Source organism: Haliotis rubra, unplaced genomic scaffold, assembly GCF_003918875.1.
Source record: "Haliotis rubra isolate DU_JTF1 unplaced genomic scaffold, ASM391887v1 Scf18, whole genome shotgun sequence".
Classification (NCBI taxonomy): Eukaryota; Metazoa; Mollusca; class Gastropoda; order Lepetellida; family Haliotidae; genus Haliotis; species Haliotis rubra.
In genome coordinates this window covers 468,434-486,590 of record NW_025765780.1, presented here as the reverse complement: position 1 = coordinate 486,590, position 18,157 = coordinate 468,434, and the positions used below count along the sequence as shown (strand labels likewise).

The following is an 18,157-nucleotide window of genomic DNA, read 5'->3' as shown; positions in this document are numbered from 1 at the left end:
CTAGATCCACAGCACCATGTGGCCTTATTCTGTGTACAACTAGATCCACAGCACCATGTGACCTTATTCTTCTGCAGAGCTAGATCCACAGCACCATGTGGCCTTATTCTGTGTACAACTAGATCCAGAGCACCATGTGGCCTTATTCTGTTGTACAGCCAGATCAACAGCACCATGTGGCCTTATTCTGTGTACAATGAGATCAACAGCACCATGTGGCCTTATTCTGTTGTGCAGCCAGATCAACAGCACCATGTGGCATTATTCTGTGTACAATGAGATCAACAGCACCATGTGGCATTATTCTGTGTACAATGAGATCCACATCATCACATAACCCAACAGTGCTTGTTTTGGTCTTTGAAGAATGTTGTAAAGGAGATGCTCCACTGTCCAAGTTTGTTCTGTTTTCGGTTGAGGTCAAGACTGTGTCTTTCCTGTTAAAATGTGATGTTCAAATAAGCCCAATGTGTCCAAGACTATCAGTGTTGTATTTCATGAATGTGTTGCCATGACTTATAATGTGCTTCTGTTTATGCTGATGTCCTCTTGGAATATGCCTGCAGAAATAGGTATCCATGCATTTAGTTTCATGCCCACAGATATGGTTGACCAATATGCTCTCTGTTTCATGTACCTGTTACTTGAAAAGATAAAGCATCTGAGAGAAAACGATACGTAGTCACTCCCGTCTTCATACTTCACTGCCAGATTGAATTGTCATTGTTCATTTCATCGACAGGTATATCCCCTGGACATGTTGTCTCATCCCCGTGGAGCAGGAAATCACGGAACACTTTTATGTCTTCAGTTGTCTTACTCCGTTCTTAATTTTCTTTTGATCAAGGAACTCAGAAAACATCAGTTGGTGGTGTGGCCGCAAACTTCTCCGATGTATTCGTGATTTAAGATCAAAGTTCAGTTTATGAAATGAATACTATTTTTCTTTTTTATTACGTAGTAGGTACCACCATTTTACAAGCAACAACGACTCAACGTGGAGGTGGCATGTTTAAATTGTGAAACAGCCAGCTCAATGGCATTTTCTCAAAAAGTCTTCAGCATCTTTACCAAATATACTTTTAACGTCATCATGAAGCTTTATTACTTTTTGGAGATGGTTAAGATTTTATTCTGTGAGCATGATTATCATTTGTAAATGTACTTTATGATAGTGAATGTGTTATTGACAAGAATAATTTCATTGGGGTCACCCAGAAGAAATGAAGAGAGACTGAAATCAATATTACTGGTTTCATTTTCGAACCAACTCAGAAAACTATCAATTAGAAGCTGCACTTTACAGCAGTTGTGAAATGTGTTCACATTTTTTATTTTCATGTTCACAAAAAGAACAAGGTTGATCATCACTTTGCTCGATCTTATAAAGAAAGTTTTTAGTTGGAATTATTCGGTGAAGCAATATGTATGAAAGATTCGGCTGTGGTTGCCTATAGATGATTTCTGATTGACTTAAAAGCATTTTGACATAGACTCTTGCGAAATAGCGTGATCTATGTTGCTGTCCCACTTGTTACATAACTTTTCGAAAGAGATCTGTTTTTTAATAAATAAATACAACTGTGACGCCCGGGAATATGTCCTGTCTTTCCTGGCTCTCCACGTACACGGAAAGATGTGTTTGCTCTTAATTTACACATTGGTTTTGATATATTGTCGTACCAAATATCAGTACACCATGGATATATGCATCTATAAAGGTTGTACTATATCAAGCATTATTCTGTAACAAGAGTTCTGTAACAAGACGAGTTCCAAGTTGAAACAACAAGAAAACCCATAATTCTATGTGTAACGTATTGAGCGAAAGCCCAAACAACGCTGAGAAATGCTTTACAATGAACCGCCGTAGAGCAACTAATACTTTACAGATGTAAGTTTACAAATCAAAACAAATAACTGTAAAAATGATAGTACACAACAGAATAGCAATACAATAACGTCAGTGGTGACAATATTTCCAAAACTGCATCAATGATAGGGCTTGGCTGGATTTCCAGAGTAAACGTAACGGGATGATTGAAGGTCGTGCCGTCACCCCACTCATACACACTTCCATACTAAGATGGACAGGTATATGCTGTTTGCTGATCTCAAATAATATGCTCATCACTGCCCTGTACAAAATATCACTGAAACAATGAATTGCTAATACAGCAATGTCCAGTGGTACACGGCTCCATAATAAAAGCTTTACGTGAAACTTTTAGTTATTGATGTGTTTTATTCACTGAGGAGGTTGAATAACGGATAAAAGAAAGTGTGCCCTTGTCCTTATTTTGCGACGTTTGGTATGATTGCTCCTCATTATACATTTCGATGGCCTTTCTTACAGAACAGAATGGTTAATAGCCGCTCCAAAATGACGATTACCAATGTTATTTATTGCATTTGACTATTCACCTTCTTATATCAAATGAAAGCAATATGTGTCAAATACAGGAAAACAGTTTTACTGATCACTGCATCTCGCCAAAATAATACCTTTCAAACAATGCTATTGTTGGGCGCGTTAATGACTTTTCTATGTTCACTTTATAATGCAACACAATACAGTATTCAGTATTGAAGTTGATCAAGCGGAAATATCAATTGTTGTGCAGGAGTTCCAAAAGACAGTGATTTGCTTTCAGTTGGTGTTGCTCGTTTTGAGCAGCAGGAATTGATCTCTGTTTGTTGTTGACAACCTGTGGTGTTTTTCTACCATAGCAGCAATACCTGTAAGAAGTTGCGGCACGCAACACATAACGTCTTCAAAGAGAACTGCAAGCCGGGATTGATGAAACTTTCACTATCGCATGACGATTAACGGTTTTCACATGACAAAGGTCTTTTTAAGACGAAAACGTACATTCCTAAAGTGTGAGATGGGTTCTAAAAGCTCGCGAAATCTGCAAACAGGACAAATTACTTTCACATCAATATTTAGTAATTAATAAACGTGTGAAAGATACATACATAAAGTCTGATTATCGACACTGTTTAAGCTAAAGGCTTTTACACCGCAAACTGAGACTTTCAATAGATGTACAAATTCATCGCATCATTGGGAATGACAGATTATTAATTAATCAACTTCTCCGGGCGATTATGCGCGGAGTTTAGAGGTTTAGCTTGACCGACTCAATACCTCCACACATCCTATCTTGTTTGTGGCAAACGTGTCATTCGGGGATGGTCTGGTTCCGACAGATTGAAATTAGTGATTATCTTGAAGCAACAACCCGTGCCAACATATAATAGAATCACTTCACCAGCAATCACGAACTATCCATTTTCATTGGAAACAGCAAAATTGGTAGAAATGCATCGATTCGTTAGTAATCACGAGAAACCAATACTTCCTACTTGTGACCCTCCGGTACATGAGACACGTTAACTGAGAAACAAACAAATTCAGTTTGGTATTTTAAATGAATGGGTAAGAGGTACCCATGACAATGTGAAGGCTAAGTCGACGAAACGGCTTTCAAGACCAGGAAATCTAAACACATATTCACATAACGTCGACTTCCAAATGCACTGCACATCTATTACAGCCAGGGCGATGTACGAGAAAGAAACAATATTGTAAACAAAGGTCATCAAACACAAACGGACATTAATCATAAAGCAACTGAAAGGTCACATGGCCTCTGCGTGTCGCACTTGTTTGATCTGATGGACATTTCGAATTAGTTGGTGAAGGTAAAGGGTTATAGACAAACGGAAACACAAAACGCTGAAACAAAACTAACATTTGACAATACAAGTTTGAAAATATCTATGTGTACTCTGAGCAATAAGGCCACATTTTAAACTGGTAGTTTCTAAATCAGTCGGTTTTTAATACAAGTAGTTTTCAAAACAGGTACCATGGTCACTTTGTTATACTGGTAATATGTATTAAAGGTAGCACGGTCGATTTGTAATACGGGTAATCAGTAAATCAGGTAGCACGGTCGGTTTGTAATACAGGTAATCAGTAATACAGAAAGTCCTCTCTCCTCTTGTATCCCTTGGGCACGGAATTCGAAAACAATTGAACATGCATAACGCACACAAATACACGTTACAGTTTTGACGTCCTAGTTTTCATTCCATCCACTGCACTCCATTTTAGACAAAAGAAAACTGCTGAAAATCGCCAGTCACGACGGTAGTTTGTATTTGTTTGAAATGTAATATCGGATATTTACTCGGATTTTGAATTCAAAAAATAACATTTAACGGATCACTGATATCGAACCGGTTGATGTTAATTTTGAAACGTCGCTGATAACCCAAGAGTCTGTTGAGAATATTTTGGAAAACACACTTATAAGAGCGACGAAGTGAGCTTTCCTCCATTCTGGATTGTGCCTACAAAATAGGGTTTAAAGTGGGCCAGTCATGATGCACCTATTATATCACAAATATTCCACATTCAGCTACGACACATGCTTCCTTGAAATCCTCATGTATTTTAGAATCAACTGACAATTGGCCTTTGTCACCAGTATAGTGTGTCTGCATTACAGTACAACCAGAAATTATTTAAGATTGTAACATTTTAAAAAAAAATCACTCCTTACTCACGTATTAAATATGAATATTAGCAGATTCAAAGACAGTTAGTATTTTGTCAAGTCACCAAGGGCAGCAATGCAGACTTCAATGCGGCGGGGCATACTACTGATCAAAGAAGTTAGAAAGTCGTGGTCCATGCTGTCCCAATATCGGACCACCTCTTCTTTCATCTCAGCAATATTTGTCAGATTTTTCTTATTGACACTTTCCTTCATAAGTCTCTAAACATTTTCTATTGGATTTAGGTCAGGGCTATAGCTTGGCTAATCTAATAATGTCATATTTTGGGTCCGAAACCAGGCCTGTGAATGCTTTGAACGATGTTCTCGGTCATTGTCCTGCTGGAAAATCCAAAAATTTCCAGAGAACACGTGAGCAGATGGAAGTAAATGTCCCTCGAGAATATCTGTGTACCGCTCACTGTTCATATTCCCTTCAAATACACAGAGGGGCCTTGGCCCTAACACAGATGTGCCACCCCACACGTTTAATTTCGGACTGTACTTTGGGCGCTGATACAAAGGTTTTTCAGTTTGTTTGGTCCAGAATTTCAGTGTATTAGGAAACAGCCACGCAGAACTTTCATCTGAGAAAATCACATTGTCCCAGTTAACATTTTTATGCTGTAAACACCAGTTCAACCTTCGCTCCTTTTGTTCAGGTTTCATGATCGGTGATGGAATTCCTCGACTTCTCTGCCAACCCATTGCATGCAGCTCAGTTCTAATTGTTTCCTTACAGACAGCCACAGTTCCTCTATCAATAATATCCAGCCTTAATTTTTCTAAACTCCTTCGTTTGTTTTTAGAAACAAGAATACCAAGCCGCCTCGTGTCACCAACAGTCAATTGTCTGGGCCTACCTGCGCCTCCCTGGTGCTCAATGCCATATCCATTTGCAATATTGTTCAAAACACCATACACAGTGGACAAAGGGATGCCTGTTCTACTTGAAATCACTTTAGCTGATCTGATGTCCTTGTTATAATACTCTAAAATCAACTTCCTCTTCTCTAAATCATCCATACTGAGGATCACTGAAAATGTCTGCTAGCAAGTAAACAAAGGGGGAAAACTCTTCACAAACTAATGAAAAAGGATTAACAGAGTTGTCACTCTTGAATGAAACCAAGCACTTGATAAAGGTTGTTTATACTAGAAATCCAGTTAAACATATTCCTACAATTCTCAATAATTTCTGGTCATACTATCAATCAAGCAAAATAATTAGGTGTGAAAACGATTGCTGTGCTCAGAGGACAACGCTTGTTTAAAATCTAAACAAGGCAAATTTCATGTTTCCACTATGTAGCATTTTCTCCTATCCGTCTATTTGTGCATACACTGGCTCAGTGTGTTTTAGAATATACATTGGAAGAGTATCGTAACAAGATTTACGGAATCAAAATCAGCTGTACTGCAAAGCTTTGGTAAATTATTGACAGATATTTTCAAACCACAACCATGCACAGCAATAGCATTAATGGTAGTTCTGGCCATTTCCCCTAATAGCAATAAAAACCATTGAAACAAATATTAAAACGCATATTATCAGAATGTCTCTTATCACTTAACATCACACATGTATATACATACATGAAAAAAGTATCTCAACACCCCAATAGTTTCATAGTATGAATATGCTACCACTAACCATAGCAGGGGACTTATCCAAACCTCAAGTGAACTTACTATCTGAATAGACTGGCCCCTAAGGAATAATCAAATCTCAAATCTAAACAGAACTCAGATCTTAGGAATGATAACCATAATAATAAATATGGTTATATACATGTGTATAGCTTATAACTGCACACTTGGAGATTGTCGTCACTTGATCGGAGTTTACGTGCTGGAGAGTGTGGAGTTCAGCTAGATAGTCAGGGCTGATGTTATAGAGGCATCGGTAGGTGATACAGAGAACCTTGAACTCTATGCTAGCTTTTACTGGCAACCAGTGGAGGTCTCTGAGCACTGGTGTCATGTGCGTATATTTTCCTGTTCTTGTGATGACCCGTGCTGCAGAATTTTGCAACACCTGTAGCTTAGATAGCAGTTTCTACTGATGCCCTGAAGCAAAATGTTGCAACAATCTAGTCTTGATGTTATTAGACCATGGGCAAGTACTTCTGCAGCTTCTGTGGTTCTTAAGTTTCGGATGCTGCTGATGGATCGGTGATGATAGTAACAGGTTCGACTGATGTGGGAAACCTGATTCTCCATGGAGAGGTTTGAGGCCAGGTATACTCTCAGATCTTTAAGGTGGTCACTGAGAACTATTTCCGTAAAGAGAGGTTGCCTACCTTGGTCACAACATGACAACACACGTATAACGAGCTCTAAGAAAATGTCCTCGTAGTCTTGAAAGAGTCAGAGCTACAACTACATTTATGACAGTCAGTGTGAGTTGACATTCTTGTGATTCATCCCATGTGTTAACATACGCGCTAGTTTAACTCTGTGACTAACTTTGGGGAAAAAATCTCACAAACCGAAGTGTCAGGTCAAAGGTCAAGACTGCGACCACGTTGTTATTGAGACACCCTGTCACTGAACAACTCTCTCATACTTCCCTTTAGTCAACATGCCTCCCAAAAAGCCTGACTTGTCGCTTGAGATATAAGGAACACACTATCTGAAATGCCCAAAACAAGTGAATTAAAAGCCTTGATCACATCTACAGTTGATACGGCAGTAAAATCTCTTCATGAATCTCTGAAGCATGAGATTAAGGACCAAGTCTTGAAAGAGATAGGTTTTGAGCAACTACAAAATGATTTCTCAAATCTAGAGACTGAAAACAAGAAACTGAGAGCTGATTTGAATGATAAATGCAAGCAAACTGAGGAGCTTTCCCTAAATCTTGATTGTGTCTCAGACAAGGTCAACCAGGCATTCCGCCTGTCGAACCAAAATGAGCAGTTTTCTAGAAAATGCAATATAAAAGTCTTCAATATGGAACAGTCTGAACATGAAGACCTGATAGATAAGTTTTCTGAACTTATGAAGACAAAAACAGGCATACGAATCAACGCAGACGAGATTTCAGCAATCCATAGGATTGATCATGCTAGCAAGTCCATTGTGAATTCAGTTTTGGTCAAGTTTTTATCCCTGGAGCCAAGTCAAAGGTAATAAGGGTACGGAAACAGATTAAAGAAACATCTTTTGATTGCCTTGCAGATGACGTCACTAAGGCAAACGTGATGTTGATAAACCGACTAAAAAGTCACCATGACATTGAGAATGCATGGTATTTTAATGGCAGGGTCTACGCAGAAACATGCAACGGGAAGAAGTTTAATGATGACATCGATGCCATCATCAATAAAAACTAGACAAAGCATCAGTCGTTCTATGCTATCTAATGAAGCAATGTGATGACAAACATATGTGATTTTATGAACGTCTCATTGTCTTCTGATTGACCCGACAGTGGACCATCCTCTGTGGTGTACCAGTCGTTGACATTTAATAAACATTGAGAAATATCTACATCAAATACAGGCTCTATTAGCTCATAATGGTTTCATCTCTTCCTTTGACAAATACAAGGCGTATTTAGTCACCATACGGTATGTTGTTGTTTTTTATGCATATTAATGCAGTTGTCTCATTTGTCTTGAATAGTGAATACTACTTTTAATCGTCTCTCCAAACAAGATCTTTTATTTCCTCTTATCCTTCTTCTTATGTTCAGACATGATTGTACTGATGATGCTGTACGACTGTCTATATTTTTGTAAAGGAAAAGCTCTGACTTTATTTGTTCTGTCCTCTGTTTATTACATGGACACTGTAGCTCAAGGAAGCATTACCATACCTTTTATATTTTTCATTTCTTTTTACGCTCTATTTCAAATTTCTTCCACTCTCTTTTGTTTCTATCCCTATTCTACTCGTTCTCTTCTTCATCTCTCCTTGTCAAACATTGGTTTCCGCCACACAAGCAGGTATATTTTTTTACCATATCATCATGTATGCCGATGTATATAAACAATGCGTCAATTATATTCCTTCAAGAAACTCATAGCACAGTAGATGATGAACTAATGGGGGCGGCAGAATGGGGTTATAGATGTCATTATTCACACGGTACAAGTAAAAGCTCAGGAGTTATGGTCCTAATAAATATTAACTTCGAGTATCATATGCATGAAATAATTGTACATGATAATGGCCGTTTCATAATTCTTGACATTACTATAGAAGAAATTAGTTTTTCGCTTATAGATATTTATGGACCAAGTATCGATTCGCCACAAGTTTTCGAAGATCTTGCTAATGAACTGAGTAAACTTTCAGGATCAATAGTTTGGGGTGGAGACAGGAACGTGGTGCAAGATTATTACAATGATGCGTATAATTATAAACACAAAAATAACCAAAAGGCACATGACAAAATACTTGATATCAAAGAGCAATTAGAGCTGGTCGAACCTTCGACAATACTTAATCCTGACACTAGGCAATACACATGGCGTCAACTCATTTCTTTAAAGCAGAGTAGACTTGACTACTTCTTAATTTCTGAGGATATTCTCTCTCTAGTAAAAACTGTATCTGTAGGAATAAGTTACAAATCTGATCACTCATATATTACGCTCGATTTAGACCTTAAACCAATTGAAAGAGGCCCTGGATATTGGAAATTCAATTCTAACTTGCTGCATGATAAAGATTACGTAAATCTGGTAAAGGAAACTATACAAAATACTTTGAATGAAGTCAAAGCATGGGAACTACTGATGATATTGCCAATATGGCTTTCAAAATGAATGACCAGTTTGTAGTTGAAATGTTAAAAATGAGAATAAGAAGTGAAACAATAGCATATACAATAAAACAAAAAAAGTCCATTGACAAAGAAGAAAAAACACTTGAAAATGAGATTAATAAGCTAGAATCAAATTATGGCATCCTTTCAAATGATGCCTTAAATGAATTAAATAAAAAAAAGGAAACTTTGGAAACCATTCTAACAGAAAAAATAAAAGGAATTATATTTAGAAGTAAGGCAAAATGGTATGAAGATGGTGAAAAGAACACATAATATTTCCCGAATCTAGAAAAAAGAAATTATATCAATAAGCATATGAAAGAAATAATTGATACTAATGACAAGAGTGTAACTAGCATTGGTGATATAGCTGTTGATACTTCAAAATATTACAAAACTTATATAGTAGCCCGCATGATACCAACTGGGAATACTATGCACGCCTGTTTACCAATATTGATGTCAAATTAAATCAGAATGAGAGAAACAGCTGTGAGGGTCCTATTACACTAAATGAATGTGCCTCTGTTAAAATCTATGAAAAATCGAAAGAGTCTAGGATCAGACGGTTTTACAGCAGAATTCTACAAGTTTCTCTGGAAATATATCGGAATTACTCTCCTTAGATCTATAACACATGCTTTCTATATTGGAACTTTGTCAAATTTTCAAAACCAGGGTATAATAACCTGCATTCCTAAAGAAAACGGAGACAGGCGTTACCTAAAAAACTGGTGCCCAATAACTTTATTAAATGTAGACTATAAAATAGCTTCTAGAGTAATAGCAAATAGAATCAAGAATGTTCTACCAAATACCATTAGCGAAACGCAAACGGGCTTTCTTAAGGACCGATTCATCGGGGAAAATACTAGAATATTATATGATATCATGAATTACTGTGAAATACACAAAAAGCCAGGGCTTCTTATAACAGTAGATTTTGAAAAAGCCTTTGACGCTGTAGAGTGGCAATTTATAGATAAAGCACTGGAAGCATTCAATTTTGGACCTTCTCTCAGACAATGGATTAAATTGTTTCAATATAATAGTAACAGTGCAATAATAAGCACAGGGCACATTTCACATTATTTTAATTTTGAAAGAGGCTGTAGACAAGGCGATCCTATCTCCCCCTATCTATTTCATCATTTGTGCAGAATTATTATCTATATCTATTAAGAATAATACTTGGATAAAAGGTATAGATGTTACTGGTGTTGAATATCTTACCTTCCAATATGCTGATGATGCAAATTTCACCTTAGAAGAATCACAGGAGGGACTCTTGGAACTTATTGGAACATTACAAGATTTTGCTAACGCGTCCGGTTTAAAGATTAATTGTGACAAGACCAATGCTATTGGGATTGGTTCAAAAAAGAATTCAAATGAAAAGCTTTGTCCCCATTTGCCTTTGCAATGGTCAAAAGAACCTTTTAAAATTTTAGGGATACATTTTTCGACAGACTTGAATTCCAAGCGTTACATTCAAAATTGTCATTACAATAAGACTATTCCCATTTTACCCAATTATTACCGCTAATAAAATATAATCACAACATAGAGAAATTCATTTCTGGAGGCCAGACCAAATTTGCAGAAAAATGGGCCCCTATACTAATATAGATGGACGCAAACCAATGCTTGATAATACCATCCTTTCTCTCCTCTATTTTCTTACTTTCCCACATCCCTATACCTCTTTCTTTAAGTACTTTATTCATACACCCATAAATCATGTCGTCTCCCACTTATCCCGCAGCTGGAATATATGTGTTGTGTGTATTATCCAGCTGTATGAATATTGTATCACTTGCTATCACAATAAAAAAATAAATAAATAAATAAAAAAAATATATGTATATTTCCGTAAAGATCCTGGTATACAGTCGTCCCGAAATCACAAAAGTATCAACAACTGTATAATTTGGCATGAAGTGCATGTGGACCCGTTTTTTTGTAAATATCTCTTCATCCAATGACCCAATCGATCTCAAACTGTGCAATCGGATGTTTTGTATGACAACCTAATCACATTGTAAATCACCGATTTTATGCATTTGTATTAAAGAATCTGTCTATGTAACTGTCAACAAAATAAACAGCAGAACGCAGACTGCTTGCAGAGGGAGGGAGCCAATGACCTGTAACAGCGGCAGTGTTGGGTCATAAAGGTCAATGCACGTGCAGTTCATGATAGTTACCTGTGCACTGCACAGTGATAGACCGTTTGGATCATTCACATTGACTACTTCTAGCTGTCATCATGAAAGCTTATTCAGATGATGCTAAACGTTTGATTTGAAATGTGTTGAATTTTTTTTAAAAAGAGAGCAAACGTAGCAAACCGATTTATAAGGTGCCTTTAATCGTAGTACGTGCAGTCTAAACTCAGTATTTGGTGCACCCGAAGGGTCAAAATATTAATACAAACAATTATATGACATGAATATAAATGACTATATGGAAGTTAAAAATCATAGGTTTTGAGCTTTTTTTTCCATGTGTATGGAAACATCGCGAAATCGCAAAATCCCTCGTACCGATGTCAGTGAATACATTTTGTGAAAGTTGGTCACCGGTATGTCACCGCTGTTAAAAATGGTTTGCAATTTCCGGAGGTGAACGTTGGTTGAATAAAAGTAGACAAGATCAATTTTGGTGTATATTTATCTTTTTCATATTTTTCATGAAATCATTTTCATTATCTACATTTATCCATTTTCAATATCACTTTGAACATTATGTTCAACGCTTTTCATGAACTTTTGGCAAACTCCGGTAGTTTCAAACATTATTTACGTAAGAAATTGATATTATCCGAGTGGTACATCTCAATACCCCAACCTCAGGGATTCATTAATAGCAATTTTATTTCATGAGTAAAACTTACTATATTACTGTGAGAAAATGGTCAAAACCTATTCTCATTGTTCTTTATTTCAGTACAGATGTGGGCCAACGGACCCTGGTACAACATGGATTGGTCCATTACACACGAGTATATACATATAGGTATTACAGAGATGTACATGAGGTATGAGGTAGTTCACTTACTAATACCATAAGCTGCGAGGCATTGTAAATAAAACAGGCTAAATTTCTAACAACAGATGTTTGGTTAGAAGACATGTGTATATTCAATTTTGTCATAGTAGGATATTCGTAATATTTCTTGGCAATGTATCGTTGGTGTAGATTATCAAAAACTTTACAGATCAATAAGAAATGATATTCTGTCTCAATATAGCCACAATACTGTACAAATTATTTCATATCTTGGTACACTGATATATCTACCTTCTTCAATGGCAAAAGAATGTGAGCTACAACGAAATTTTGCAAGTGCCAGTCGAAACTTATGGACTGTAATTACTGAAAGATAAAATTCTTATTAAAAAAATTGTCTGTAGAGCACATATCAGTTAGACTTAGAAAATATTAACCAAACATGTACGACATTCTTGTTCATGTGAACATTTCAAACGGAAAACAAACTCTGAAAGAAAAACTTTAGCACAATCTACTTTTTGTCTTTCACAAATATATCCAAACCATATTCATACAAAAGGGATCCTATTCCTGAGGTCCAGTTACATTTACTTTTAACTGACGATTGCAACAACATATCATAGTTCTTTTGGGGGAAATTGCTAATCTGGCATAGTCAATACCTATTAATAAACGTGTGTTAATCCACACTAAAAGGGGAATTTCTACGTCATGGCATTTTTTATGCCCTTTAATCGACATAACGGCAATGTCTCCAGGTGCGTGTTAATCGCAAACCGTTTACGATTTTGTAGTTTGTGTCGTATCGTTTTGTATAATATTATCTATTTATTTAAGAAATTAAGAAAAACTAAACCTTATGATAACATAATTCAAACAATTAACTTATTTTCAAAGTGTAAGATATGGATTTCATCAATACCATGTACTCCTTTCGTCAATACTTATACCACTATCTCGATAGCTCCACACTGAAAGAGCTTCCTGCATCTTTGATAGTCAGCATGCACATGAAACAGATTGGTGTCAAAGCTTTACAAATGCCATGGCATTGGAAGATAACGCTTGTATTTCTTAAACAATATTAATTTAAAGTGTATCTATATAGTCAAGTGAATGTGGGAATCTGAAGCCTCATTTACATGTTAGATTGCGTCATCCATTTATCGTTACTTCCCCTTTATATAGTTATGTTTGAGACTCTGTACTTGATCTTTAATTACTCCCAATATACATTTACAAATAAACAGTTTATATGTTTACAAGCCTATACATTTACATTGTCCTAGTGTGCGCATTCAAATCTCTGTACTTGTCAGAAAACCGTATCAATACTTTTCTGATGTCTATGTCTGGCACACTGTTCGTCCTTCGTATGTGTATAATGTCTTGTCGCAACCGCATTCTGAAATGTTGACGCCTTTGTTTCGGTGATGGTTGCTGCAAATCTAGTGCAGGTTTATAACTATATTCTTCCATCTCTGAACGCTAAAATAACTAAAACAGCGGAAAGGTGCTCAACTCGAAAATGAAACAAGGCCGGAAAGGGAAATCTGTTCAATGTTAGCAAGGCGTTTTATGGCGTAGTGGTGAGGTATTTAGACAATATCTAACGAGTGACGGGGAATGATAATCTATCTGTCATTCTCCGTCACGAGTTGGTTATTGTTATATCAGTTTTTGATCTAAAAAACCGTTAAAATGAAAACAGGAAAACACGTGATGTGGGGAATCCCCATTTCCAAGAATTTCATCGCATTATACCGCTGCCTTAAACAGGTGCATTACTCGAGAATAAATAGTCCCTTTGAATAATGTGTTTTTCTCAACTAACTCAACATTATAGTTTGTAAAGTAGTAATACATATGTGTTTTCTGTAAAAGAAGTATTTTATCAAATATGTGTGTGAGCAGTTAATTCAGTCGCATGGCATGGCGAACTCACCCAGACAGAAACAACATTAGGCCTTGTTCAGTTCTCGCAACAAATACATTGAACGTGTTCAATGGCTGACCAATATGTACAACTCTACTGCCATCAACCTTCACTTTTATCGGAGATAGGGATGATGCCATGTTTCTTTATATCGACAACACAACAGCAGACATATTGTATTACCTTTTGCAACATTGTATTTTTTGTGTGTTTCTACAACTTCTATTGCCAAATGTTTCCATGAAATAGTGATGTATCTGTAAAGAAACAAAATTGAATGTTTATCGAGTAATTATTTTTCGTATTCTCGTGTTCAAGAGAGTTTGAGTGTAAAACAGTGAATGAACTTAATAGATGAATGAAATTAAAAGATGAATGAAGTAGTTCCGGCATATTGTTTTTTACCAATGAAATAGCTTATTTTCGGAAACAGCCAATCAACGTTACAAGAAAATTACTACCCTATGTCCTCCTTACAAAATGGGTAATAAATCGAATAGAACACACGTTAATTTACATATTACAGTCCTGATTCCTGGACAAAGGACTTATATTATTTCCTTCTGCTGTCCTGATGAATTCAGTCGATGAACCTGTATGTCATGAGTTCGCGTGAGAAAATGAAAGTTGAAAATAAAGTACAATTTGATATCATTCCAATCTGAGAAAGTTTAATCATCCATGAATTGAAAGGCACTGTGCGTCAATCTAACCTTTTAACTTTTTCTAATAATATTTTTTCTAATTCATTTCAGGGGGTGGCGTTTAACCTCGACCGAAGCTTATTAACAACCAGCGATGTCAGGCGCGGTGGACAACACGTCTGGTTACAACGCCAGCAGCACGGATGACAGTGCATTCCCCCAACCATCACACATCGTGGTCACCGTCATGCTGGTCACCTACAGTATAGTGGGAGTATTCGGAAATGCTATAGCATTTTACATTTTCTTTCGTCGGCGAGACAAGTCGACATCAGTGATATTCATACTTGCCCTGGCGGGATGTGACTTCTTCACGTGTCTGGTTATAATCCCCTACACAATCGCGTTTGAGATGTTGCGAACTGTTGTTGTGTACGACGTCTTCTGTAAACTCTTCGTGTTTTTCCAAACATCAAACATACCGTTCTCTGCATGTATAATGGTAGCCATAGCCTTTGACAGATATTTCTGTATTTGCCATCCTTTCTTACACGTATTTACAATTGCAAGAGCTAAAATAACTGTTGTGTGTCTTGCACTGATGTCGGTAACTTTCGGCACACTCACGTCCCTGTCATTCGGGGTGTATGGGAATGAATACATTAATATGACCGCATATGCAAATATAACGTTGAACCTGACGGAGACAGAAGTGATCCACTATTCGGCCCTGGAGGCGCCAGTCAAAGACCCCGGTACGTACGTCGTAGCGGACACGCCAGCACGGTATGAAAACATTACACATTATGAAATCTCTGAAATTAGAGTGGTTTACTCAGGAGCATGTGGAATCAACGAGTTCATTGTAAGCGAAGAGTTCACCAACGGTTATCAAATGGTATACACTGCTGTGTACATGATTTCCTTCATAGCAGTGACCGTACTCTATACTCTCATCTACAAGTCAATTCTTATGAGAAGAGCCAAAAAGGCCAAGCGTAAGAAGAGAAGTCACTACCACAGCGTGGCTGGAGCTGAAGGTGCTCCTGGGGAGACACAAATGACATCTCTCAATGGCAATGCAAGAGCAGAAAAGAATGATATTCCAGTAGAAAACCAAACCCAGGCTACGTCAAAGGGATCGGTTAAACGACAAAGCACTTTGCGCGAGACTAACGTATATGCCAACATTAAGACGGCAGCCATGTTGTTTGTTGTTACATTGGTGTTCATCATTGCGTTTCTGCCCTCATGGCTGATGGCACATGGACTTCTGACCTTCAGACTTGTCGTATTCTACATGTATTTTACATATAATGTAGTTAATCCTGTAATTTACGCCTTCATGAACCAAACATTTAGAGAAGATTTAAAACGACTTATACCGTTTTTTAAATGAGATACGTCAATGAGCCGTATTCATCGTCTTGTTTGTGTGACGCTTTGCTGTCGTTCATGCTTCATATTGAAATTGATTGATGTCCACAAATTAGGATCTCAATAGTCCTATTTTGACTCACATGATGGTTTAATGAAGCCTATCTTAAAGGTCGTAATACGTTTTCTTTGCAATAAAAGCCATTGATATTTCACCGAGCCTGCTTGTCTGCCAACGCAATGATTTACACTTGAAGTATTCAGTGTGATTCTTTATTACAACATTAATATGTCTGAGAGCTGATTGTTCTTCTAATAACCATGTGTCATGGCTTGGTAGTTGTCGAGGAGAAGAGAACTCATTAACATCAGCACCGGTCACACGATACCATTCTGCTGCCACATAACACACTGCCTTTGATCTTTATTTTGATCTTGGTGGAATTCCATTAACTGTAAACATTATAGAGAATCGCCCAAAGTAACATAAAAGTATAATGTCTGTTATTTGATAAAGTTGAAGTTATCTAATATCAAATAGGAATACTAAACTTTTCATCAAATGTAAGTTAGAAAACATCCATGATGCATGCAACGACCTTTACCAAGTACAATAAATAGGATTCGCGATGTAGAACCACAATATATGGAGGATGGTGCAAGGCAAGACAAACGTTTGAAGATTATTCATAATGTATGTTCTTACCGATATTCATAATCACACCCTTAAACCAATTGTGTCTTTTAGAGAAACTGAAACGTACTTCAAGCACAAGTGGTGATTCTATAATTATGAGTTACATAATTTCCAATATATCTGAATCACCTACAAAACCTGCATTCATGAGGAAAAGGTCTCACTACAAATTATCTATAAAGGATACAAAATGTATCCTGATACATTTCTAAAGCCATTATCATTGTTGACAAGTTTCTGTCACCAAACTGCCAAGACGGTGACATTCGCTTGAACACCAGTTCCACTTTCCCAATGTGTTGGCCATGCATAATGCATTTGCTAGATAGTAAGATGTATAAACTATATCATTCCCACCACCACACACTACAGTCCACAAGGCTTACCGCTCTTACCATGTGGAATACATTTCAGCTGCATAGAAAACTTGATTTCTTGTCTAACTGGACTGTATTTCAGATGGGTTCCATCAAAGTTGGAAATTCTTCCAGGAAATCAGTTGCTAATGCCAAGTTATTCTTGAGTTGGCTGATTCAGTGCTGTGACATTTTCAGTACGACTATCAATTTCTTACCGTAACTCGTGCTTGTTAACATCTGTTGATTTGAGTGACGGTACAATTTCTATCAGGAAGTACAGCCAACACGACGCCAGCTATACCTTATTACTGAAATTTAATGAAATGATTTCTTCATGTTGCCCCTGGACACTAGATATATCAAATTATGTGCTTTATGACACAATACAAGTATTATAAATGACGTATATGTAAAAGTTATTTGAGTGACACACCCTTACATATTAGTCGCGCGCTGTATGGAATTTGATTTCATAGACATGAATGTTTGTGTTCCTACATAGACTATTTACAGACATAGTAACATGCTTGATTCAATTTACAACCAACACACTTTGCCTTCCAGTGCCTAACATTTGTTATGCTTGGGATTACACTTTCTTAGCACAGTGCAGATTCTGGTACATTTGTTGGGTTAAGTCCAATCCGGGAATCGAACCCACACCATCAGAGTCAGGCACCTAATCGTCAGGTCACTAAGGCAGCCGCCTAACCCGCTCAGTCATCGCGGCTTCCAGTGATTGTTTTAAAAAAAACCCTTTATTCCATGGACAGAAACAAGA

At 37.0% G+C, this 18,157-nt stretch overlaps 1 protein-coding gene and 1 long non-coding RNA gene across 2 annotated transcripts in view; one reads left to right on the top strand and one right to left on the bottom strand.

The window, feature by feature from the left end:
- The window catches only part of LOC124273330 (neuropeptide Y receptor type 4-like), a 42,671-nt gene extending 26,136 nt beyond the window's left edge, over nucleotides 1-16,535 (top strand). Inside the window, exon 2 of the mRNA XM_046708569.1 lies at nucleotides 15,055-16,535. Coding sequence (XP_046564525.1) covers nucleotides 15,098-16,342 — 1,245 coding nt within the window. The 5' untranslated portion in view covers nucleotides 15,055-15,097 and the 3' untranslated portion in view covers nucleotides 16,343-16,535. The remainder of the gene's footprint in view (nucleotides 1-15,054) is intronic.
- LOC124273331 lies at nucleotides 12,284-15,972 on the bottom strand. Its single transcript, XR_006897613.1, has 3 exons — nucleotides 15,962-15,972; nucleotides 13,782-13,783; nucleotides 12,284-12,407 (listed from the first exon to the last, which is right to left on the bottom strand). It is a non-coding gene; the product is annotated as an uncharacterized LOC124273331 (long non-coding RNA).
- Nucleotides 16,536-18,157: the final 1,622 nt, after the last annotated feature.